Source organism: Geotrypetes seraphini, chromosome 6 (genome assembly GCF_902459505.1).
Source record: "Geotrypetes seraphini chromosome 6, aGeoSer1.1, whole genome shotgun sequence".
Lineage (NCBI taxonomy): Eukaryota > Metazoa > Chordata > Amphibia > Gymnophiona > Dermophiidae > Geotrypetes > Geotrypetes seraphini.
Window position 1 is genome coordinate 127,400,342 of NC_047089.1, and position 23,762 is coordinate 127,424,103.

General features: G+C 39.8%; 1 protein-coding gene across 4 annotated transcripts in view; it reads right to left on the reverse strand.

Annotated features, from left to right (window-relative positions):
* CLYBL (citramalyl-CoA lyase) overlaps positions 1 to 23,762 on the reverse strand; it is a 623,747-nt gene that overhangs the window by 140,070 nt on the left and 459,915 nt on the right. For all 4 annotated transcript variants that reach the window (XM_033949754.1, XM_033949753.1, XM_033949756.1 and 1 more), the window contains exons 3-4: positions 12,464 to 12,652; positions 4,943 to 5,044 (exon numbers count right to left, since the gene is read on the reverse strand). In XM_033949754.1, coding sequence (XP_033805645.1) covers positions 4,943 to 5,044; positions 12,464 to 12,652 — 291 coding nt within the window. The remainder of the gene's footprint in view (positions 1 to 4,942; positions 5,045 to 12,463; positions 12,653 to 23,762) is intronic.

Here is a 23,762-nt window from a genome sequence, read left to right on the forward strand (position 1 = left end):
CCTCTCTACCAGCATCCTCTTCCTTATATCTTCTTTCACTCCTCCTTTACATCCACTTTAATTCATTACAAAGCATCCTGTTCTCTACCTTTCTGTAAAAAAAGTATTTTCTTAGTTTACTCCTGAGCCTATCACCTCTTAACTTCATCTCATGCCTTCTCACTCTGGAATTTCATTTCAATTGAGACTCTCCTATCATATCTCCCCTCTCCCCCATTTCCTCCAAAGTATACATTTTGAGATCTTTGAGTCTGTCCTTGTATGCCTTACGACGTAGATCACCAACCATTTTAGTAGCCTTCTTCTAGACCGACTCCATCCTTTTAAAAAATTCTTTTGAAAGTTGCAGTCTCCAGAATTGTACACAATATTTTAAATGAGTTCTCATCAGGGGCATCAATACCTCCTTTTTCTTATTGGCAATTCCTTTCCCTAGCACCCAAGCATCCTTCTAGCTTTTGCCGTCGCCTTTTCAACCTGTTTGGCCATCTTAAGATCATCACATACTATCACACCCAAGTCCCACTCCTCTTTTGTGCACAAAACTTCCACCTCCAAACTATACCATGCCTTCAGGTTTTTGCAGCTTAAATGCATTTCTTAGCATTAAATCTTAGCTACCAAATTTCAGACCATTCCCTAAGCTTCAGTAGTCCTTTCTCATTTTATCCACACCATCAAGGGTTTCTATTGCAGATTTTGGTATCTTCCACAAAGAGGCAAATCTTACCTGATAGCCCTTCAACAATATTGCTTACAAAAATGTTAAAAAAAACAGGCCCAAGAACCAAACCTACTGTATTTCCTATGGAGTTTCCACTCCCTTTTAGGGAACTTTTTTACCGTCTGTTCCTTGGAGATATTTCCTTTGTAACTTTTTCTTTATTTTCTCCAGAGTAATGGGCTATATATTTCTTAATTCAAGCAATGGTTTCATGATATATATGATAAACTTTGCATAAATTAAAAAATAAAATACAGTTACCCTATATGTGCTATTTCTTGTCTTTTTGAATTTATCACTGCTTTTGTTTCCATCATCTTTAATGGGGAGGGCATTCAAGGCTTCCACCATTCTTTCTGTGAAGAAATATTCCCTGATGCTGCTTCTGAGACTACCTCTCTGCAGCTTCCTAACATGTCCCCGAGTTCCACACCTTCATTTACCGCGAAAGTGGGTTTTAGCGCAGGCCAGAATGCTGAATGCTTTGCTGCAATTATCCTACGGAGATATTTTTCTGGTGATCGATTGTTTGAATCAGGCTTAAGTTTATTTTTGTTGCGATTCAATTTGATACCTGTCAAACTAGAGACCCCTGATGAAGGCGTGTTAACCGAAACACAGACTATGCCGGGTCTCCTGATTTGTATAAAGGTGATAGCACTAATTGCAACCAAAAATTGTTTTAATAAACCTAGCCTGCACCTTGTACCTTTGTCTGCAGTTTTTCTTAATTTATTCTGATTGTTGTTCACTGCAGTCTAGTTGGATTTTGGTTTTGTTTTCGCTTAATTTAGCAGTGCTATTCACATTTTGGATGTCTGACTAGCACTTAGATATCTATCATGCATAGACCTATAAGTTCCAATTTTATAAAGTTGGCATATAAACATCTAAAACTGAAGAAAGTCCAAATGGCAAAATGGCATGCTCTGGACTAACATTAGAATTCGCAATCAGTCATCTTAAACATTGCCTATGACATTCCAATAAAACACATACAACCTCTTCTTGTGGCATAAAGAACTGGCCGCAGCTTTATTTAATAACTTAAACAATGCTTACAATTCAATACTTAAATTTATTAACATTCACAATTCCCAGTGCAGCAATCCCCCAAGCCCCATTTCCCCATGAGCTATTCGGTAACGAACATAGCTCCTTCTTCTTATCAACCCCTTCCAACTTCAGCCATAAGATGACCTATGGTATCGTCAGGTCGTCCATCCCCCACCCATCTCATGGCGGTGCCGCCCATGAGTACTCCTCATTGATTCCCCACCTCATGACAGTGTCGCCCATGAGTTCTCCATTTCAATTCCCCCTTCAACATATATTAATTCAATTCCCCAGCCGCATTTCATAATATTTTTCTCCCCATTCGACCCAACTTCCCCACAGTCAAGCTGCGACCGCCCTCCCCTCCCTAACCCATATACCCGGAACCATAAAGATTCTCCCCCCAGTCCCTTCACCAACAATCCCCCCATTATCCTCCAATACGGGTGGGTGGGCAGGAAGCTTCCTTCCCACCACCACCAAACCAACCGCCCACCTCCCTCCAATTCCCAAAATTAGTCTCCCGCCTAAACTCCTCACAAACTCTCCTCCAATCAACCTTCCCCCCTTTTTGTCCAATCCTGCTTCTTCCTTTCACAAATAATAATAATAATAATAACTTTATTTTTCTATACCGCCATAATCTTGCGACTTCTAGGTGGTTCACAATGAAGAATAGCTGTACAGTCAGCGAATTACAGTGTATAAATAGATAAGAGGTCACTGAGCGGTCAGTGATTACAAGGTGCAAATTGGTTAGAAGAAAAATATACATAGGCTAGAAGAAAAATATACATAGGTTGCAAAATACCCTCACAACCCTGAAAAAACACCCAATCCCTTTTTCCCTTTCCTTTTATCCTCAAAGTCCTACTCTGTCATATCCCCTCCCCCCTCCTCACTTACCCCTAACCTCTTACGATGAGTAGCTTATCTAATGTTATTGTCCCACCAGTCTAAACCAGTGGGACTCTTATGTTTTGGACAGAACTAGAACAGGCTCGAAAAGATGTTTATTTCCCATTTCAGACAGGGAATAAAATCCTATGTACAAAAAGATGGACATTGGGAGATAGACCTGCTACCCGGGGCATCCAGGGTTCAGAAAAGTGCTCCAACTGAGCAGAGCTCCACTGGAGAGTTTAGGACAGTTTTGGGGAAGTCACCTCCTTCATTCCCCAGTGGATGGTGTCAGCTCTGAAAGCAAAACTGGCAAGGGTACTGAGCTCTGTGACAGCTTCAGCAGAAATAGACCTCTACGTTTCTAAAATGGCTGTCATAAGTATGTACTAGCACATAAACAACTACATATGCTGCTATAGAGGTACTTATGCTCTTGTGTTGTCCCCTTGATATTTTAGACATCTATTTTTCTAAATTGGATATCTATGCTGCACATCACCAGCACATGAACATCCATTTCATTATGTATTTTCGAGCAAACTATGCTGGCAGATCCTTTGCTATGATATTAGTAGAAATTCAGACTTCCTGACTTAGATGTCTAAATTATGATTTGAATCAAACTAATAGGGAAAATATGGTCCACTTGGAAAATATACTATTAACATCAAACAGATAGTGGCACCTGACCTAATTATCATTTCATTTTATGCCGTCTGTTAAGAAAAGTCAAGCAAAAACATAGATATTGAGTTTTTTTGACCCATGATTATGACACTGCGTAAAAATTTTTCATGATAGCAATATTTCCACTCAATGAAGTCTTTTTTCCTCCACATAGATAATTATAGGTCAGGTGCCACTATTTGATATTAATAGTAAATCCTTTCTAAAATGTCAGTCTATGTGTGTAGGTCCTAACTCTATCCCAACTCCGCCCTTGGAATATCAACATGCATATTGCATATAAGTATAAATTGAAAGGCTGTTGGTGTGTATTTTAACAAGCATAAATAACAGGCATGTAAAACATTTTACCCACAGAAAAGGATTTTAAATGCATCCTATTAATGATTAAACTTTTTCTTTCAGTTTTATTGATATAAGAGGTGCTTGGTAGTTCAATATCAGGAATTTCTTTCCCAAGCAATCATGAACTCAGATTAAGACTAAGAGGCATGTCTATTTTATGAGAATTAAGTCAGTTTATAGAAAATAATCCTATGCAAGAAAAATAATGTTGAAATAAACTTTATATATAAGAAAGAAAATTAGATTCGACTGCAATTTAATGATGTGAAATGCTTAAAATGATTTCATGTTTAAGATGTGACAGTTTCTTTTATTCACGATGTTAATTTGATAGTGTGATCCACAAACAAATCTACTGGGCCAATATTTAAACTCTGCAGTTGGGGTTTATTTCAAATGCCGACAATGGTTTTTAAATTATTCACAAATATTCAGCGCTGCTATCCAGATAGTGATGATATCCAAACCGCTATCCTTACAATTTTCTGGATAATGTTAGTACAGTAACTTTTATATCTTAACTTTATCTGGAGTGACTATCACTGCTCTCTAGATACCTTCCCACTGTCCGTTTACATCTCTCTTTCTATATATACCTAAATATATACTTTATATAAGTATACATAAATATATGCTGTACTTGCATATAAACCCCAGAGTGGAAATAAATGGAGAAGCAGTAAATAACACAAATAATTGTAGCAAAACATTTTGGACTAAATTGAGTAAATGGTGGTCAAATTTGGGCACCAAAATAAAGTGAATGCTGAGAGCTATTCTATAAATGGTGTTTTAAGTTGGACACTGTTTATAAAACAGTGCATAGTACTAGCATCTGCGCCCAACTTTGAACGTGAGGATTTACACCAACGGAAATCCAGTATAGATCCTCACAAGTAAATTAAGCATGGATCCTCCAAATTCTATAACAGTGAGTGCACTTATTGAATACCCTGACCCACCCATACCCCTTTTTCAGTTGCATGCTTAAAAGAATTATGCACGCATCTTTATAGAATAACGCATAGCAAGATGCATGCAAAAATCCATATTGTTGCTAATTAGTGCCAATAACTGATTGTTAGCACACAATTATTTATACTAATTAGCTTGTTATTCAATTAATCGCACAACTTTTAAGCGCTATATAGAACATGGGGTTTATTTTTTCTAAACAATTTCTTGAACAAAAGTATTTGAAGGGACAGCAGCAACATAGTTTCTTACCTTGAAGTTAAGCAATCCAATTGCAGTCTCCACAAAAGTGATTAAATTAATTGGCTCTACAAGTTTTCGGTCTTTTAAGTGATATAAAAATTTCTCTGTAAACTGAAATAATAATAGCAGTTTTTAGATATAAAGATGTTCATGCTATTCATGCGATGCAGTCAAAAATGCACTTATAATCATGTTTTATTTGCTTTTATCTCTAAACGTTTTACTTAGCCATGTACAAAACAAAAGCAGAGCAAAACAATAAAGCAGGTCTTGGGTAAGGCCTACATTTTGGAGCTGGGAAAATACTGCATAAGCTCACTGCCACAAATATTTATTGAAGATTTTTAATACTGACTCAGTCAAATGCTAATCATTAGGCCTCAGAAAACAATGAAGTCCTGATACACCTGACGTTCTGTTTTATTTCATGTCTTGCTTTTATATCATTGGAACAGTTTGGCAGTCCTCTATGTAATGGCTATTTTATTCACAGCTGCACTGTTAGTTACCCTTTTATTCAGTAGGTTCTTTCTTCGCACTTCTGGCTTACCTAGGAAGGCCTTAAAAAAAGGAAGTTTAGTTCTTTGAAGACCAAAGCCTTCCAATTTTTTCCATGAGACCAGTTCACAGCTAGCTCCGAGCAGCCAGTGGGGTAGCCCAAATTCCAAAATCTATCATCTGGAAACATACAAAAGCTCTTGCACAGATATTTTTTTTTTCATTCAAAAGTGGACACCCCCATCCCTCCCAGATTATATACAAGGTTTATCGAGATAATTTTTTGTTGAAAACAAAAATAGCTCCATATGTCACAGGTAACATATATGCAGACAAATAAAGATAAAAATCTGCACGTTTATCCATTTTAAATATAAGGAATATTCAACCATTGATGGGTATCAAAGGGAAAGGGAATTTTAATCATCTCTCCATTCAATCTCAGCTGGGTAAATCATATCTAAGAGATTTGCATAAATATAAACCATCAAAGACTTTTCATCTTCAAAGGGGGTTTCAAGGCCCTATAAGCTTTGTACTGTAATCATCACAGGTCACAACCCTGTAGGAATAAGGCTGCCATGGCAACATAAAAAAAACCTAATGCTTAAGGCTTAGCATAATATTCTGACTAATAGAAAGGGAGCTCATTTTGAAGGCTGGCAGCCTATTTACCAGAAGCTGGATTAGAGGTGTTATTTCCCCCTTTATCCTCCCCCACTATTCTCCTCCTTCTTCCTTTTCTACAGCTACTTCCCCCATTAAAAAAAACAAAACAAAAACAAATTCTAATCACTAAAATCTTTAAAATATGAAACTTTCGAGCCATTTTCTATCACTTTCTAAATAAGATAAGGAGTCTGATCTTGAGTGATAATTTCTCATATCTTTTTCATCATATACCATCTGCATTAAATTTTCTGTAAAAAGTTGGAATTGATTACTGTAAATATATAATTACAAAAATATCTGATTCAAGTTTCTAAGTGTGCCATATGATATCATGCATATTGTGTGAAATAATAAAGGATAAAAACTGTGATAATCAGTTGAGAAAAGTAAACTAGAATATATGGCCTATAATTAAGAACTCTTTGCTCATTTTAAACTGAAATCTATATTGATAAATAAAAACTACATTTTCTTCAAAAGTGAATAGTATAGTAACATTTGACTGAACACACTAGCTTTGAAATTGAAATCATGAAGTGTTATTAAAAATATAAAAAGATACCAAAAGTCCAAATAGTTTATATTCTCTGTCTCTCTTTAAAAATTTGCAATGAGCACTAACACAAAAGGTAACTAGTGCAGAAGTTTCAATTAATTTTCTCAAAGAGAGATGATTAAATGTTTCCGGCCCTAGTAAAGTGTTCAGTTGAGTTGAGGGGAAAAAAAGAGGAAATTCCCCCCTACCTTCTCCCCCCCCCCCAAAAAAAAAAAATAAAACAAAGAGATTTGGGAGGGGATGCAGTAGCAGGCCTCAGCAATTCTTTCAGTTCCAGTGCACACCCAATAGTGTATTGGGAAGAATACACACTGTTCAGGATTTGTGGGAGAATTGTTCCATAACAAAGGAGGCAGAGTTATGCTTGTTATAGTCCAATAAGCCATGCCAGTCAAACAACTACCCATACGAGGTACAAAAGGAAAGCAAGAGGTTCTCATACAAAAGAAAACAAGTAAGCCCATCTCTGAGTTATGCATCAGCTTCCAGGTTTTATGCTCAACATAAATAAAAATGAGAGGGCAAAAAAGGGATAAATATATACACACACAGTTCCGTAACCTCCCTCTATCATAACCAGCAAATAAAAAAAGTTTTAAAATATTTATAAAAGATATCGCTAAACTCACTCAGAGTAAAATTAGAAGACAGAAAGAAAATGATGACCATCTACACTTCTGCTGATTTTTAATAAGATGAAGGACGGCTTTGGAAATAGAGGGAGGTGCCTATCTAATGGGGGGAGGTGAGGAGGAGGGCAGAAAGGAAAGGAGGAAGCAGGTTTTCATATTTAAGATAAAAACGGAGTGTCAGGTAACAATTTTTACTTTTGGGAAGCATAAATCTAAATATGCTGCTGAGATAACTGTACAGGTTATACTGCAAACAGAATTAGGAAGGATATTATCATCACAGGCTGCTGTTAAGTTGGGCTTTTTTTTACCATGATTTGGCTTACTTTAGCACAGGATCCCATTGTATTCAATGAGATCCTGTGCTTAAAATAACCTAACTTGTGGCCTAATAACCCAACTTAATGGTAGCCCATGTTGATAACTACTCCCCCCCCCTTAATATATTAAATTATGAAATTTATTTGCAAAGCACTCCAAAATGTTAAAAGAAATTCAGCATTTTGGGCTCCTTTTACTAAACCGTGTAAGAGCTTCGTACCATGGGCCAGCGAGATACCGTATTTTCACGCAAATAACACGCACCCGTATAAAACGCGCACACGAATATAGCGCGCAGAAATCACGATGATTTGCACAAAAACTTTGATATACCGCGCTCACGGGTATACCGCGCATGCTGCCCGACGCTCCTTTCGCCCGCCCTGACTTTCCGCGCGCTGTCCCGACTCTCCGTTCACCCCCCCTGACTTCCGTGCACTGTCCCCCCTTGAAGGTCTGTCCCCATCCTGAAAGCCTGATGCCCCCCCCCCGACGTCCGATACATCCCTCCCCCCCCCCCGAAGGACCGCCGACTCCCCAACAATATCGGGCCAGGAGGGAGCCCAAATCCTCCTGGCCACGGCGACCCCCTAACCCCACCCCGCACTACATTACGGGCAGGAGGGATCCCAGGCCCTCCTGCCCTCGACGCAAACCCCCCTCCCCCCCAAGAACCTCCGACCGCCCCCCAGCCGACCCGCGATCCCCCTGGCGACCCCCACGACCCCCCCACCCCCCTTCCCCGTACCTTTGGTAGTTGGGCCAGAAGGGAGCCCAAACCCTCCTGGCCACGGCGACCCCCTAACCCCACCCCGCACTACATTACGGGCAGGAGGGATCCCAGGCCCTCCTGCCCTCGACGCAACCCCCCCTCCCCCCCAAGAACCTCCGACCGCCCCCCAGCCGACCCGCGATCCCCCTGGCGACCCCCACGACCCCCCCACCCCCCTTCCCCGTACCTTTAGTAGTTGGCCGGACAGACGGGAGCCAAACCCGCCTGTCCGGCAGGCAGCCAACGAAGGAATGAGGCCGGATTGGCCCATCCATCCTAAAGCTCCGCCTACTGGTGGGGCCTAAGGCGCGTGGGCCAATCAGAATAGGCCCTGGAGCCTTAGGTCCCACCTGGGGGCGCGGCCTGAGGCACATGGTCGGGTTGGGCCCATGTGCCTCAGGCCGCGCCCCCAGGTGGGACCTAAGGCTCCAGGGCCTATTCTGATTGGCCCACGCGCCTTAGGCCCCACCAGTAGGCGGAGCTTTAGGATGGATGGGCCAATCCGGCCTCATTCCTTCGTTGGCTGCCTGCCGGACAGGCGGGTTTGGCTCCCGTCTGTCCGGCCAACTACTAAAGGTACGGGGAAGGGGGGTGGGGGGGTCGTGGGGGTCGCCAGGGGGATCGCGGGTCGGCTGGGGGGCGGTCGGAGGTTCTTGGGGGGGAGGGGGGTTTGCGTCGAGGGCAGGAGGGCCTGGGATCCCTCCTGCCCGTAATGTAGTGCGGGGTGGGGTTAGGGGGTCGCCGTGGCCAGGAGGGTTTGGGCTCCCTTCTGGCCCGATATTGTCGGGAAGTCGGCGGTCGTTCGGGGTGGGGGTGCGAGTGGTCCTGCCGGGGGGGGGGGATGTATCGGACGTCGGGGAGTCGGCCGGGCAAGAGGGCTTGGGCTCCCTCTTGCTCCGATCGTGGATGCGGGTGTGGGTGGGAGCGCGTGCGAGCGGTCGTTCGGGGTGGGGGTGCGAGTGGTCCTGCCGGGGGGGGGATGTATCGGACGTCGGGGAGTCGGCCGGGCAAGAGGGCTTGGGCTCCCTCTTGCTCCGATCGTGGATGCGGGTGCGGGTGGGAGCGCGTGCGAGCGGTCGTTCGGGGTGGGGGTGCGAGCGGTCCTGCTGGGGGGGTGAATCGGGCGTCGGGCGGGGTGGGAACTATGTTTTAAAACTTTGGTATACCGCGCTCACGCATATAACGCGCGAGGGGTATGCGCGGTAGGTAAAAACGCGTATAACGCGCGCGTTATATGCGTGAAAATACGGTAAATGTTCTGAAGCTCATTCAATTCCTATGTGTCAGAGCATTTACCTCGCTGGCCCATGGTACGAAGCTCTTCTGTGGTTTAGTAAATCCCAGCATTTGTTTGTTTTCATGTATTAGTTCCTTATTCAAAAAAATTTGCTAGATTACCTCTTTGTACGAGGCCAAAATTTAAATGTGTAATCTACTGCATGCAAAATTTGTATTAAATTTGTGAATTAGTGAGCTGTTGCAATTGTTATATGAAGTAGCTCATTAATTCAGAATCAAGAGTTATCCATTGCTCAAAGACATCTTTGCATGTTGACTTTAAGAAAAAAAAGTGCACCTCAATGTACGGTGTAGTTATAATTTTTTTGGGTCCTGTAGCCAAACTGTTGGCAAAGGTTTTCTACTAAGATGATTTGCATATATATCAAACTTTTAATGGAAACACGCTACTAGCCATGAGAAATCCTGCATATTAGTACAACAGACCCAACATATCTAATTAGATATAGGGAATGTGAGCTTAGATGTATCTTGCCAAACCCTGTAGATTTATTCAAATCTAACAAAAAATTGATTCCCAAAAACTGTGTTTGAAACTGAAATATATTAACAGCATTTGAAGTAAAATAGATATAAAGAGAGAACAAAAAGAAAAAGATCACTTCATAGCGCAAATAATGGAACAAACAAGAAGCTTTCAACTAATGTTCTTAATTAGCACAGATATTATTTCCTGAGCAAGCCTCTATTTTTTTCCTTTTAATTGCTAACAGGTGTATTTTGCTTCAGGAGAATATTTCCAACCAGTAAAGTCCTAGAGATATGAATTATTAATGGAAGATCAGTTTGAGAACATTTTTAAATAAGTAAAATTTATAATTATATGATTAAAATAAACATTTTGTTATGTTAGGAATAGCTACTGAATCTGTGGAATGCTAAATATTGGGATTTAAATATTGACTTTTTGGTTGTTTTTTTTAAAAAAGGATTCTGCATAGCCCTTGTTTGATTTGTGAAGAAAACAGATTTATAGACTTTCAAGTACAGTATGAGGATTTCATTTGAAAAGTCATTTTATTCCCTGGATACTATAGAGAGTGCCCAAAATTGGGCCAAGATCCTAGATTGGTGCTCAAAACAATTAATTAATAAGTTCTAATGATTTAATTATTGGAGATAACGAGCTCTTAATTGGCACTAATTATGATTTGGGCGCAGATCTTGCTGCACACGATTCTGTAACAATGGGTGCCTGATTTGGATCATGTGCAATTCAAAAGGGGTGTGGTCATGGGAGGAGCATGGACAGGTCAGGTATCAACAAAAGATGCACACAGAGTTACAGAATAGCAGGGATCCATGCCCAACTTGTGCATCAGGATTTACATTAACTTTCAGTTGGCATAAGTCCTTGCGCCCAAAATTGATTGCAGAAGTCGGCACTCAAGGCTGATCTATAAAGAACACTCATCTGGGAGCATCCTTTACAGAATAATGTTGAACACTGATTTTTATTGGTGTCTAATTTTTAGCACCATTATATAATTATTCCATTCAGACAAACAGAGCAAAGATTTATTTGTGCTCCATTAGTTTTTCTAAGTTTTATTTTTTTTTTTAACAACTGCATGGAAAAATGGATGGTCCCAATTTCTGCTAGCATCATTAAGAGGGAAGTTATCAACATGGGCTACCATTAAGATGGGCTATTTTACCACAGGTCATGCTATTTTAGGGCAGGGTCACATTTTTTTTTTTTTTTTACATGAACCTGACTTGTGCTAAAATAACTCATCTTAATGAGAACCCACAGTGATAACTCACCCCCTAATTCTATAATGTGGTACCTTGGAAATATAAATCCAACTAAAGGAGGACATTATCGATGTGAGCTAATATTAAGTTGGGTTCTTTAACACGTCAGGTTATTTTAGCATGAAATGGGACTCTGTGCTATAATAACTCGACTTACATCAAATAACTCAACTTAAGTTAAAATAACCCAACTTAACATGAGCCCTCAATGATAACCTTTCTCCCCAAATCATGCCATTTAAAATGCATTTGTTTCTTTATCTTAATACTGTTCTTTATGTTAAAAAAAAAGTTTTAATTGCTTTGAGCTTTCTGTACTCTGTTCTATATGGTTTATGAAGCCAAAAGTTGTGGGTTATAAAACCATGTATTAAATTAAATTATTAAATTACAGTGTTCCCCTGTGAATTCGCGGTTCGCGAATCACAGACTCGCTCATTTGTGGTCTGTTCCGACCGGCTTTACCTGTAGTAAAGTCGGGCTACATCAATCAGGAGCTGCGTGTCAAAGCAGCTCGTGATTGGTGTAGCCCGACTTTACTACAGGAAGAGGCAGTCGGAGCAGACTGTGAGTGATTTTCTTTACCCACTAGCACTCCAGCTGCCCTCTCCTGCCTCCCCTGGCTTTTGACAGACGAAAATCTGCTTTTGCAGTTTTTGAAATTTGCGGGGGTTCCTGGAATGGAACCCCTGTGAATTTCAGGGGAGTACTGTAATCCATATTTGTCTATTATACTTGATTATTTTATATTCATCTATTATACATTGTATTATTTATTTAATAAAAATGATTCAAAGTAAATTAATCCATATTTTTATTTTTTATTGTTATTTTTTTTAAAGGGTTTGTATTCTGTTATTCTTATATATACATTGAAGATTCAGCTATGGTCTTTACTAGGTTTTGAGGAATGGAGATGCTTTGCCATTAATGACTATTTTGTATTTGATGCCCCAAGGTTTAGTTTCTGTGATAGGACCTTTGATCAGAACTGCACAGCTGACAAATCTACAGCTACTCACCCATTTTATTTCTTCTTCATTTTCAACCTTTGGCAGCAAGAGACTTGAAGGAAGGACCTTTGACTGTAAAATGACCTCCAAATCACCTTCTGCAAGATCACTGGACACTGAATTGATCCTAACACATTTTTCTGTCTTCCCAAGATCAAACTCTTCAAGAGATTTTACTATAGTTAGTCTGGCATCCACCTGCAATTAAAAAACACTAATATATGTACTATGCTAGCAGTAATAACAGCAACGGTAATTATGAGAGATTTTGGTACAGTGATGATCAGCCAAACATATAGCTAACAACTGAAAACAATATGTATAAAAACAAAGCAAATAAAAACTCCAGTGATAAAATGCATCTAGATGGTATAGAAAAAAAGAATATATTGAGGAGAGAAGAATTCTGCAGAGAGGTAAATTGTATGCGTGAAAAAAATCATGCACAAATGCCTCAGTCACAACATCAACATTTCCATGTTCTACACATTTTCACATATGTATATGGCTATTTTACAAAGTTGTTTGCACAATGTGGTCAGTCCTCATTTCAAATTTTCATGCATTAAGAGATCATTGTATATAGATCTCAGAAGGAAACAAAGAGGTATGTCTACTAAAGTGTGCTAGTAAATGGGCTTTAGAGTGTGCTAACACGGAACTTTTCCACATACTAAGCCCATTTCTAATGTGCCCAGGAAATATGTGAACTTCTTGTATTTCTCTATAAGGTCTTGCACTAATGTTCGCTTTAGCGCCCATAATCTGAAAAAACTTGATGAGGAACACTTACCACCTCCTATTTAGGAGGCTCTAAGGGCTACCATGTTACTGACACACTAACCAGTTGGTGTGGAGTATTCAAATCAGGCTAGCTGAATAACACATCCATACTATATTCCTGGTGGAATTTTGTGTGACTGCACAATGCAGAATTTCCACAGAATTGCACAGTCGCACAGAATTTACCTTTTCAGCGCAGAATCTTCTTCCTCAGTGACACCCCTCCCTAAAGCATTGCTTCAATAGGTCGTGGCAGCGGAGAGCCTTCTGGGTAATGGCCGATGCTGTGACCTGATGAAGCAACACATTAGGGAGGGCGTGTTGTCAGTGGGGTAGGGATTGGAGTCTCCCAAGTACTCGCTTATTTCCCACAGTAGAAGGATTCTGGAATTCCAAAGCCCAGAAGCCCGGTACGCTAATCCCTGACCATCACCCCTTGATGTTCCCTGGTGCTAAATCTCCCATGATTTGTAAAAGTCTCCCTCACTTAGATCCTTTCTCTTGCACTCCTGAAGGGCTGTGGAAAACTCCTTTAAATAAGGAGTCTTTCCTTCTGATTGTCGACAGGAATGGCATGGGTTGGGGGGGGAGGGGAGCCAGCACAGCCCATTATCCCAGCAGCTGAAAGAAGATTTGCACGTGTAACAGCCAATCTTGTCCACCAGCAAATAAGAGAAATCATGCTTACAGCTCACAGTGGAGCCCTTCCCTTCTCCCAGTAGCTACACAAATTACAAAAAAATATGGGGAAGGAGATAGGGAGCAAGTTGCATGATAACAGAAGAAATGAGGGAAAGAAAATGGAAAAGATGGCTCTTTCCTATGACCTCATCCTCTTTTCATGTCCCCAACTACATTCTCTCCCCACCTATGAGAAAACTTCAAAATAAGGTTTTCATCTTCAGACCCTGTTATGTGGATTTTAGAAGTAATTGCCTTTCCATATCTTAGCTCAAAGCAAGTTGGGTATTTCTCTGTCTGAAAGGGATTACAGACTAGATTTACCAAAAGGCAGTTTACCGTATTACTGTATTAGCTCGGGTTATTTACCACAAGTCCTATTTTATGTAATGCTATAGTGCACTTTAGCAAATCTAGCACTAGAGACAAGGGTTGCCGAGTACACAAGTGAGTTGACCAAAGAAAGGCAACACTATAGCTGAGGCCCACATTTATGTGCCACTTACATATCTAAATGTACAGAATATTGTCACTTTCACTGGTATGTTCCATGTATATCCTAGGTGGCAGCAAAGTGACCAGGTGCTATTCTGTAAGGGGGCACTTAAATCAAGTGGCATTTAAATGCAAGGGGGTGTTCACACTGGTTGAGCATGGAAGAAGCATGGGTAGGGCTGCTACTTACACACACACACCCTCATTCTAGAAACTTATGCACCCAAATTTGCAACTAATGTGCAAATTTACACAATCAATTTATAGAATAAGGGCTAGATTCACTAATCTCACCAATCGTGTCCTGACCAGTCTGCGACCCCGACACGATTCGCTAACCTTCTGCCCGATCCGATCTGTGATCTGCACATGCAAATGAGGGGCAGCACATGCAAAGTAGGAAGGCAGCGATTCACTAAACTGAAGAAGGAATACCGATTGAGCTGAACGATCCAAAAAGAAGTGACTGCTGAGGACCAGTCGCTCATGTCTTTGCTGACTATCCTGCTCTCTACCGCCCTGAAATCCCAGCCCTGCAGCCCTGAAATCCCAGTATCAAAAAAATAAAAATAAAACCAACAAAATAAATCATTTTAAACACATTGCCTGCTCTCTGCTGTCTTTCCCTGCAGTGTGAGCCCATGGTTTTAACCTGCAGGTTTAAAGCGGGGCTGCACTATGGCGTGTTCTGTTCTGTTCCAGACTGGAACTGAACAGAACACACCATAGTGCAGCCCCGCTTTAAACTCGTAGGTTAAAACCACGGGCTCGCAAGTAACCAGCAACCTTCGCTTCCTGCCCTTCCCTGCAGCGTATTGGACTGTAGGGTCCCAGACTCCACTAAAAGCACATCAACTGAACTGAAGTTTCATATCCCTTCACTTTTCTTAAGACAGGAAAATTAGACACAAGCTAGAAATCAATAATTTTTTTCCAATCCACATATCATGGGGCCAGCGAGTGCAGCCACCCCTCCCCCTTTCATTTTGACCTCAAGCTTGCGCGAAGAGCAAGCGCATGCACAGACCACATCTACAGGCAAAAAGGATGGTCTGCGCATGCGTCTGGTTCGCTCTGTAGCGATCCATGGGGGTCGCGGTGGGGCTGCTTCCGATCACCTAATTTGCATGAGGACTCTTTGGTGAATCGGTCGCCCGGCAAGACTCGACCACGAATCGCCCACGGATCGGATCGGAAAGGTGAGTTTAGTGAATCTGGGCCTATTGTTCAGTTGTGTGTGTAAATTAATATAGTAACGAGCTGATAATTGGTGTCAATGAGTAGTAATAGGCTACAATTGGCCTTAATTGGTGTTAATTAGCAGTTAGAGGGTATGGTCGTGTTGGGAGCATGTTAGGCAGTTACACACAGGGTGAGAAAGAAGCAGAAAAGAGCTAAAAAGAAATCATCAGTATGTTGAAGGATGTGTACTGAGGGAATAAGACAGGAGAGAGGAGAAAAGATAAATGGACAGCAGCCCGCTTGAAGGAGAATTAGTAGACAACATACAGGAAAGCAAAAAAGAGAAACTGGAATCAAAACGATGGAAAAATAAAATGTCCAGACAACAAAAGGTAGAATAAAAGCATTTTATTTTGAATTTTTAAATGAAATATGGATAAAAATTAGCACCACTATTGTTTAAATTTTGACCAATAAACTTGCAGAATTTGCTAAATTTTTTTGCTCAAAATTTTGGTTTTGTTATTTTTTTTGTGCAGAATTCCACCAGGAGTAACACCACTTCTCTGCCCTGTGAAGCCCCTTTAGAAAAGTTTTTTACACAAATGAATACCACATGCTTAGTGGGTGCAAACAGCTTACTTACAGCAAAACACTTTAACACATTTTATAGTAAGCGTTTTTGCATGCACCAAGTATGCGTTAGGGTTTTATGCATTTTAGTAGAAATACTCCTCAAGTTAAAAAAGTTACTTTTGTATAAAGTTATTTACACTTTAGTACATCGGCATCAGGTCATCAGATGAAAAGACCCTGTAGAAATATTTCCAAAGAGTCCAGGCTAAAGTAGTGCCTGCTGCCTGTTCAGCCTTGCAGAAAAGTCTAGTTTGCTGTATTTAAACATGGCTCTCTATGGATCTATCTGTGTAAGAATATACTGATACAGTAAATACCTTCACATATGTCTTTCTCAAGTAGCTAAAGATAATATAGTTTTCATGTTATGAGACATATTTTGACTTAAACATGTGCAGGCTAATATTCAAAAGCACTTAAGCAATTGACAATGCTGCTAACCACATAAGTGGTTTTCAAAAATAATTGTAACAGATAAATGTAGAACTGACTATTTTAATCATAAAACAGCCAAATTATGTTTAATAAAGGGGTGCGGGGTGTGGTTTGCAGCAGGGCTTGGGCAATGAAACACCATATATTTAGGGCTCCTTTTACTAAGGTGCGCTAGCGTTTTTTTAGTGCGTGCTAAAGATTAGCGCGTGCAAACTACACGCTAAATGAAAAATACTAACACAAGCTCTATGGAGGTGTTAGCGTCTAGCGCGCGCAGCATTGTAGCTTGTGCTATGCGTACGCTAAAACCACTAGCACCCCTTAGTAACAGGAGCCCTTAGGGACAACATTCAGCCCCTGAACACATAATCATCTGCCTTAGTGGTGATGGGTAAATAACAGATCTAACCTTAAAACATACAGCCATTTAGAAGACAATTTCATAATATGTTTGCATGTAAAATGAGGATTTGCCTACGTAAATGGGATCTTATAAAACTAAATCATACCTAACAGTTTAGCAGAGTACAAACTGACATGTACTTTACAAGAGGGTGCTGAAAAGCTCTCAGCCCAACCAACTAACTTCCTAAATTCTGGCTATTATTTTGCCACTGTAACCGAAAAGCATGTTATATTATTTCGTTAAGTGCTAATTTGCAGAAACAAAATTCTAATGTTTGACAATGTTTCAGATCATTGATTGAACCATATCCACTTCATTCTCTTCTTAGTTGGGCTGAGAACTTTTCAGCACCCCTCGTATAATAAACATGTTCAGGGGTGGAGTCTGGAAAGAGCATGGGCAGACTCACAAGTGACATGTATTTTGTACACATATACAGGTGTAATACCCACTCTTTCAGTCTGCCAGACTTCTGCTGGTATTCTTTAAAGACATAGGTGTCTATTTGCTTTTATAAACTAGGCCTATTAACCTAGACAATCTGTTCTAAAATTGCCCTCTTATATGTATTTTCAAAATAATACTTACACATTTGCCTGCCATCAAGAATAGGTATAACTTTAAATTGATTTCTTATCCATTTTAAATTAGACCACAGCCCCTCCACTGAATATTTTATTTATTCAATTTTCTATACTGTTCTCTCAGGGGAGCTCAGAACGGTTTACATGAATTTATTCAGGTACTCAAGCATTTTTCCCTTGACCTAATACTGTATAATTTATATAATTTCGCAAGGGCTAAAAGTTTAACACTTTGATCAGCCTTAGGCACATTAGATAAGAAGTTATATGCATAAGTCAGCCCTGTGTGCTCAGTGGTTGATATTCATAAACCCTTATGTCTAGGGATACCTATGCACATATACAAAAAAATTGTTTCTTGGATGCTCTGTTTTGACATATCTATTTCTTTTTGTTTCCTTTATTATACTTGCATAATAAATAAAACTTTTTGAACTTAAAAAAATTCAGGTTTGCTCTCATTGCATTATACTTTGCTGATGACTATAGGCAGTTTTAATCACTTGATGTAATTCATGTTCCGGAAAAATATCAGTCAATTTGAAAATCTCAACATAACCCAGCAATAAATAGTCCATAATATTTTTATTTATATAAACTCCTTTTACTATCATGTTGCATTCTCATAAAATACACATTCAAAATGCTTTGGTTTAAAATCAACAATTTACTTCAGAAAATAAAATGAAACAGTAGAAAAAGCTTCAAGACTGAATTAAATTGAGCTGGACTGGCCCCAGAAAACCTTGCAAAGATGAACTACTTTTACTAATCTCTAGTAATAGGGCCAGAGCCTGAATGCTGCCTTCTATGTGAAGGCCAAAAACATTTTTTTCTGCAAGCCAATATCTAAATTGAATATTTGCAAAGCATAGTTTTATGTGTGAATAGATTTTTATGATCCTAATAAAGTTGTTAATCTGAAAACAACTCTTTTAAGGCTATGCCAGTTGTTAAATCCTAGAAAGTAGGTGCATTTATGTTTAATCTGTCATTATTTCTTCATATTGCACTATATAATTTATCATCAGATAAGTAGAAATGGTCTCTATATTAGGGGTACTGTTGACAGAGACATTAAGGCACAGCAGAGACTGCAACAGCTTCTTTGGCTATCAGGTAGTGGTGACTGTATTTGCTATGAAGCGGAGATTTACTCTTCTCCCCCCTCCCCAAGGTAATCATCAGTGTTAATACCTAAGTTAATGTCGATTGATCAGAGAGCACATGGCAGTAGATTTAAGCCAGATGAACACCAAACCAGTGGAGGGAGATGAGACTCCAAAATGTGGCCTGAGTTAAACTCTCTGAGGAAACAGTAGCTTAACAGTTTGTCAGTTCAAATCAGACAAAGGTTATAAGGTAAGTTTTACATGTCTACATGCAAGACATTCATTTACAAGGTCTGGGCTGCCCATAATTAAGGCACATTTAGATGGAAGCAAATGATGACTCTCACCAAAGTGAAACAATAATGAAGCTGAAGGTTAATGAACCCTGATATAAGCTCTCTTAGCCTCCTAACATCATGGTAGTACAGACAACATTTAATCATACCTCAGCCTGTAGAAAAAAAATAGGCCAAGACAAATTAGCCACTAGTACCCCAACTCACAAACATATATAAACCCCAAAAGGAAACAAAATCTGGCAAGTGGAATGATTTCACATTCAAAATTATGAATTATGATATAGTAACTCTGAGGATGTTAAATCAAAGTGAAAATAAAGCAACACTATTAGACATCACTACAAATAATTAATGCATGACTAACTACAACTGCTAAAAAAAAAAAAAAAAAAGGAATGCACATTTGCTAAATTAAGAAAGGTGAGAATAGAGTTGTAAACATCTTGAGATAATGGTTTGTCTTCTCTGTTTTCTGAACATGAATAAATGCACGACACACACATTTGTTAAAACTGTCAAACCCAGTCTACAAATGGACTGCTTCCTTTTCTGTGTTTTAGAAACCGATTCAGAACACCAGCTGCAAATCAGTTTATATGGCATGAAGCACAAAAAATCCCTTAGGCACTCTTGGTCTTGCCTCTCAAAACTAAGCACCCAGCAAAAATGCTTGAAAATGAGTCACGTATGCTACTATTACTACTAATCATTTCTATAGTGCTACTAAATGTACACAGCACTGTACACTAAACATGTGTGCAATGGAAGTGTAGCTTGTATTACATGTCAATGACATTGCTGATTACCGGTATTCATATGTCTGGCTATGCATGAATTCCTAAAAGTCTAAAGTAGCAATAATAGTTGGGAATTTATTAGCCCAGCAGGAACTAAGTCGCATTATGCCAAACATATGGACAAAATACTACAGCAAGCATAAAAGGTAAGAGAAAAAGTAGCAACTGTACAAAGTATCAAATCAGCAATTACATTTTTAATGTATTAAAAGTTAGAGCAAATACAATTTTCTTTAAACAATCACTACATTTTAAAACAGAAAAAGACCCAATCAAAGGCCCATCATCCGTGCTACAAAAGTCTGACAGGCTGGTATTATTGATTTCTCTTCATGGAAAAAACCAAAACCATAAACCTAATACAATGATAAATTTTCATGATACAATGGTACTTTTCCATGCATCTATTAATCTATGCAGGCTTTCCTGTACAAAACACAGTTCTTCCTTCTTATTGTTATCCTAATACTACTAACTTCACAGAATGGACACAACCTAACCAGCACATTTTTTTTTTTTTTTATATCATAATGGTGAAATATGTTACTATGCTAGCAAACACACCCATGCCATCTGCTAGGTTCAGATCCCGTTTCCGAGAACAATCACGTTTTACTTCTGTCTCCTGCAGCCCTGAAGTCTAGTTTCACAGTGATGAAAAAATGGATTTTTCTCCTTGACAAGATGTAATTAGCCCTTATGGTCCCTAAACCTTGATCCTGTTAGGTGCTTTTCTAACTTTGAAGTGACAGATAGATACAACCTGCGCAGCAGCTCTCACAAACTCCAGCCAGCACTACACACCCAGCTGGGCAACTGTTTCATAGGCAAATAGTAAAATGCAAACAGGCACTAAAAATGTAAATAACAGAATACATTTAACTGTTAACACATGCAAATTTTGCAAGAAAATGCACTGTTCTAATGAGATTACATTTGTTATTCATGTGGTATAATTGCTATAAGCATACTGCAAAATTTAAACACTTGAACAGCTCAGTTAGAAAAATAAATGACACGACATTCTAAGATTTTCAGAGTCCAATTAAATTGATACTTGTTAGAAAACACATATAAGCCCTCCTACAGTCCCAAATAATCCCAAGAATTTATTTTTTCTTCAAATGTTCATATTTATTGTTTCCATTTCAAAACTTTCTGGTAGTTCAATTCTTCTACCCAGGAAGTCACATAATACATTTTAATGAATTTCTACACTGCAAAACGGACTTGTGATCTTTTTGGATGAAAAGTATTACATAACCCCACATTACTATTATCAGCACTATTTTAAAACACACATTTAGATTTGCTCTGTCTCATGTCTGTGTCTTGCAAAACGTGAAAGTATTTCCAGAGTGACCTGATGAAAGAAAGTGGACTTGCTCAAGGAATAAATTACTATACACTAACTTCATGAATTAAGGAGGCTCTCACTCTTTACCAGATATCCTCTTGCTTTTGGACAATATTTCACAGGTCATTCAGTTTCCATCCAAATGCAGGTGGTGTCAGCTAAACAAGTTATTTTATCCTCTTTAATATATGGGTCTGAGCTGATGAAAAGTCAGAGTATATTATGATTTTATTTACCATGAAGCATCACCACCTGGGGAAGACGAGGCTTTCAGTGACGTAGCAGCGTGCATCAACCACCCATCACCAAGACACACGGATGCAGGAATTAAGGAAGAAAATATGCGTGCAGTTTGTTCAATTGGCATCCATTAAAGCTAATAACCAATCATCCTCACAAGTTTCTCGCTCTGAATTATCAAATCTGCAAAGAAAACAACATCCGTCCACTTTCACACTCCAGTGGAAGAGGTGGTCCCCCGCGGCAGGGCTGCACAGTCTCGCCATCTGGAGAATAAATCGAGTGTGAAGTACAGTATAGTTTGGGACCAAGCTCCGTGGCGGCAGCTCAGCAGTTAGTTCATTAGTTCCAAACTTCCAGGGATTAGTGCGGCATCAATTCTACTGATGGAGAGGATAAGACAGACAGAATACGAGGCTCAAGAAGGACTGTGACAACTAAGATGAAGCCCCTTGGGCTGATTTAGAAAACTACAAGTATAAACATATCTAAATAAATGTCTGAAATAACAGCATCATCACATTTTAATGACATCTAAATTAGACATCTATTTTGGAAAGGAAAACAAAAAGTTTTATTTTTGTGCAGAATGATTTCAGACTGTTCTACAGCACTCATGAAACTAAATTAGATCTGGTAGCTGCAAATATGATTTTCAAGATTTTCGTTACTGAGTTAAAACAAGAAACAAAATGATTGTTATATTTTCTTATATTGCTTCCTATCTGGGGAAAGCATTTTGAGCTTAAATTTTGACATAACAAAGTTGAGCTCAAAGTGCATTCCCCAGATAAGAAACAATGTAATTCACGTGTTGTCTGTATATACTTTATTCATATTTTGAGATACTGCTTTCTGTTTTAAGCTGGGTTTGCTAATATCTCTGCAAAGTTGCACTAATATCAGTTTTTCAGAAATATTTCTTCACATCCTGAAGCTTTAAACATCACAATAATTCTATCACCTGAATGGAGTAATTTTATAAAGTATTTTTCATATGCACAGCATGTTGTACATGTAGAAAACGACTATTATACAATTATGTGGTATTATACTGTATGTACATAACAAGTAGGTGCAGAGCAACATACAACCTATTTTTACATGACATGTAGGCTCAGGGGCATGGGTTGGGCAGACCACGAATGGGGTTGACATACATCTGTGTATTTTATAAAGTATGTGCACATACCCAACTTCCATAGATTGTGTCTATAATTAAACACACAACTGCATGCTCATTTATAGAATAGGGTCAGTAATGCATATAAAATACTTAGCTAATTGGTACTAAATTTGCACTTAATTAGAGATAAGTACCAATGATTGGCATTAACAAGCCCTAATTGGCACTAATTAGTAGTTGTGCATGTAAAGTGACTTATGCCCCTATTCTGTAAACTGACTGGCAAATTCTATAGAGCCTGCCTAAAATTAGGAGCCTACGTCGGCAAGCCTAGCTGATGACAGCACCTAAGGCCCAAATTCACTAAACCTTCAAACCGTGCACGATCCATTTCTGTTTGCATGCCGGCCGACAAATTCACTAAAGGTCTGCATGCAAATGGGAATGATCGTTAATACGCCCCCTACCCATGGCCAGGATCACTAGAGAGCGGTCCCCGCTCATGAGCACACCCTGACAGTAGTGACAGGAGAAGCAGCCTCCTGTCACTGCTGTCAGGGCTACTGTCGGCTTTTTACATTTTTTAATCGGACAGATATTTTGCATGATTTACACACACAAAATATCTGCCTGATATAAAAAAAAAAATTAAACCCCGAATCTCTCCTGCCCTTCCCACACTGGGAGCCCATGGTTTTAACCCACGGGTTAAAGCAGGTTAAAACCAAGGGCTCCCTGGCCTACAAAAAGGAAAAAAGGGAAAAAAAAAAGTTGTGATACTCCCCTCCCCGCGCACCGATGCCCCACAAAAGGAGGGATGCCAACTCCCTCCTGCAGTGTTAAACCACTCCTGGCCTGGCTGGGCACGGCCCACCTCCCTCCCCATTGCAAAATCTAGTCTGGCCGGGCTGGGCCCACCCACTCACAAAAAACAAATTGCAGGAGGGATGCCAACTCCCTCCTGCCACCCCCCCCCCCCAGATACCCCCTATCCATTCCAGGCCCCCCTTTCCACCCCCATTCTCTGTACCTTTAACAGAGTAGGAGGGATGCTCAACCACTCCTGCTCCAATGCTTCCTGTGACAACTCTGAGGCCTTAGGCCCCTCCCTGGCACATCATGTGATGCACGGAGAGGAGCCTAAGGCCCTGATTGTCTCAGACTCCCACCTTGGT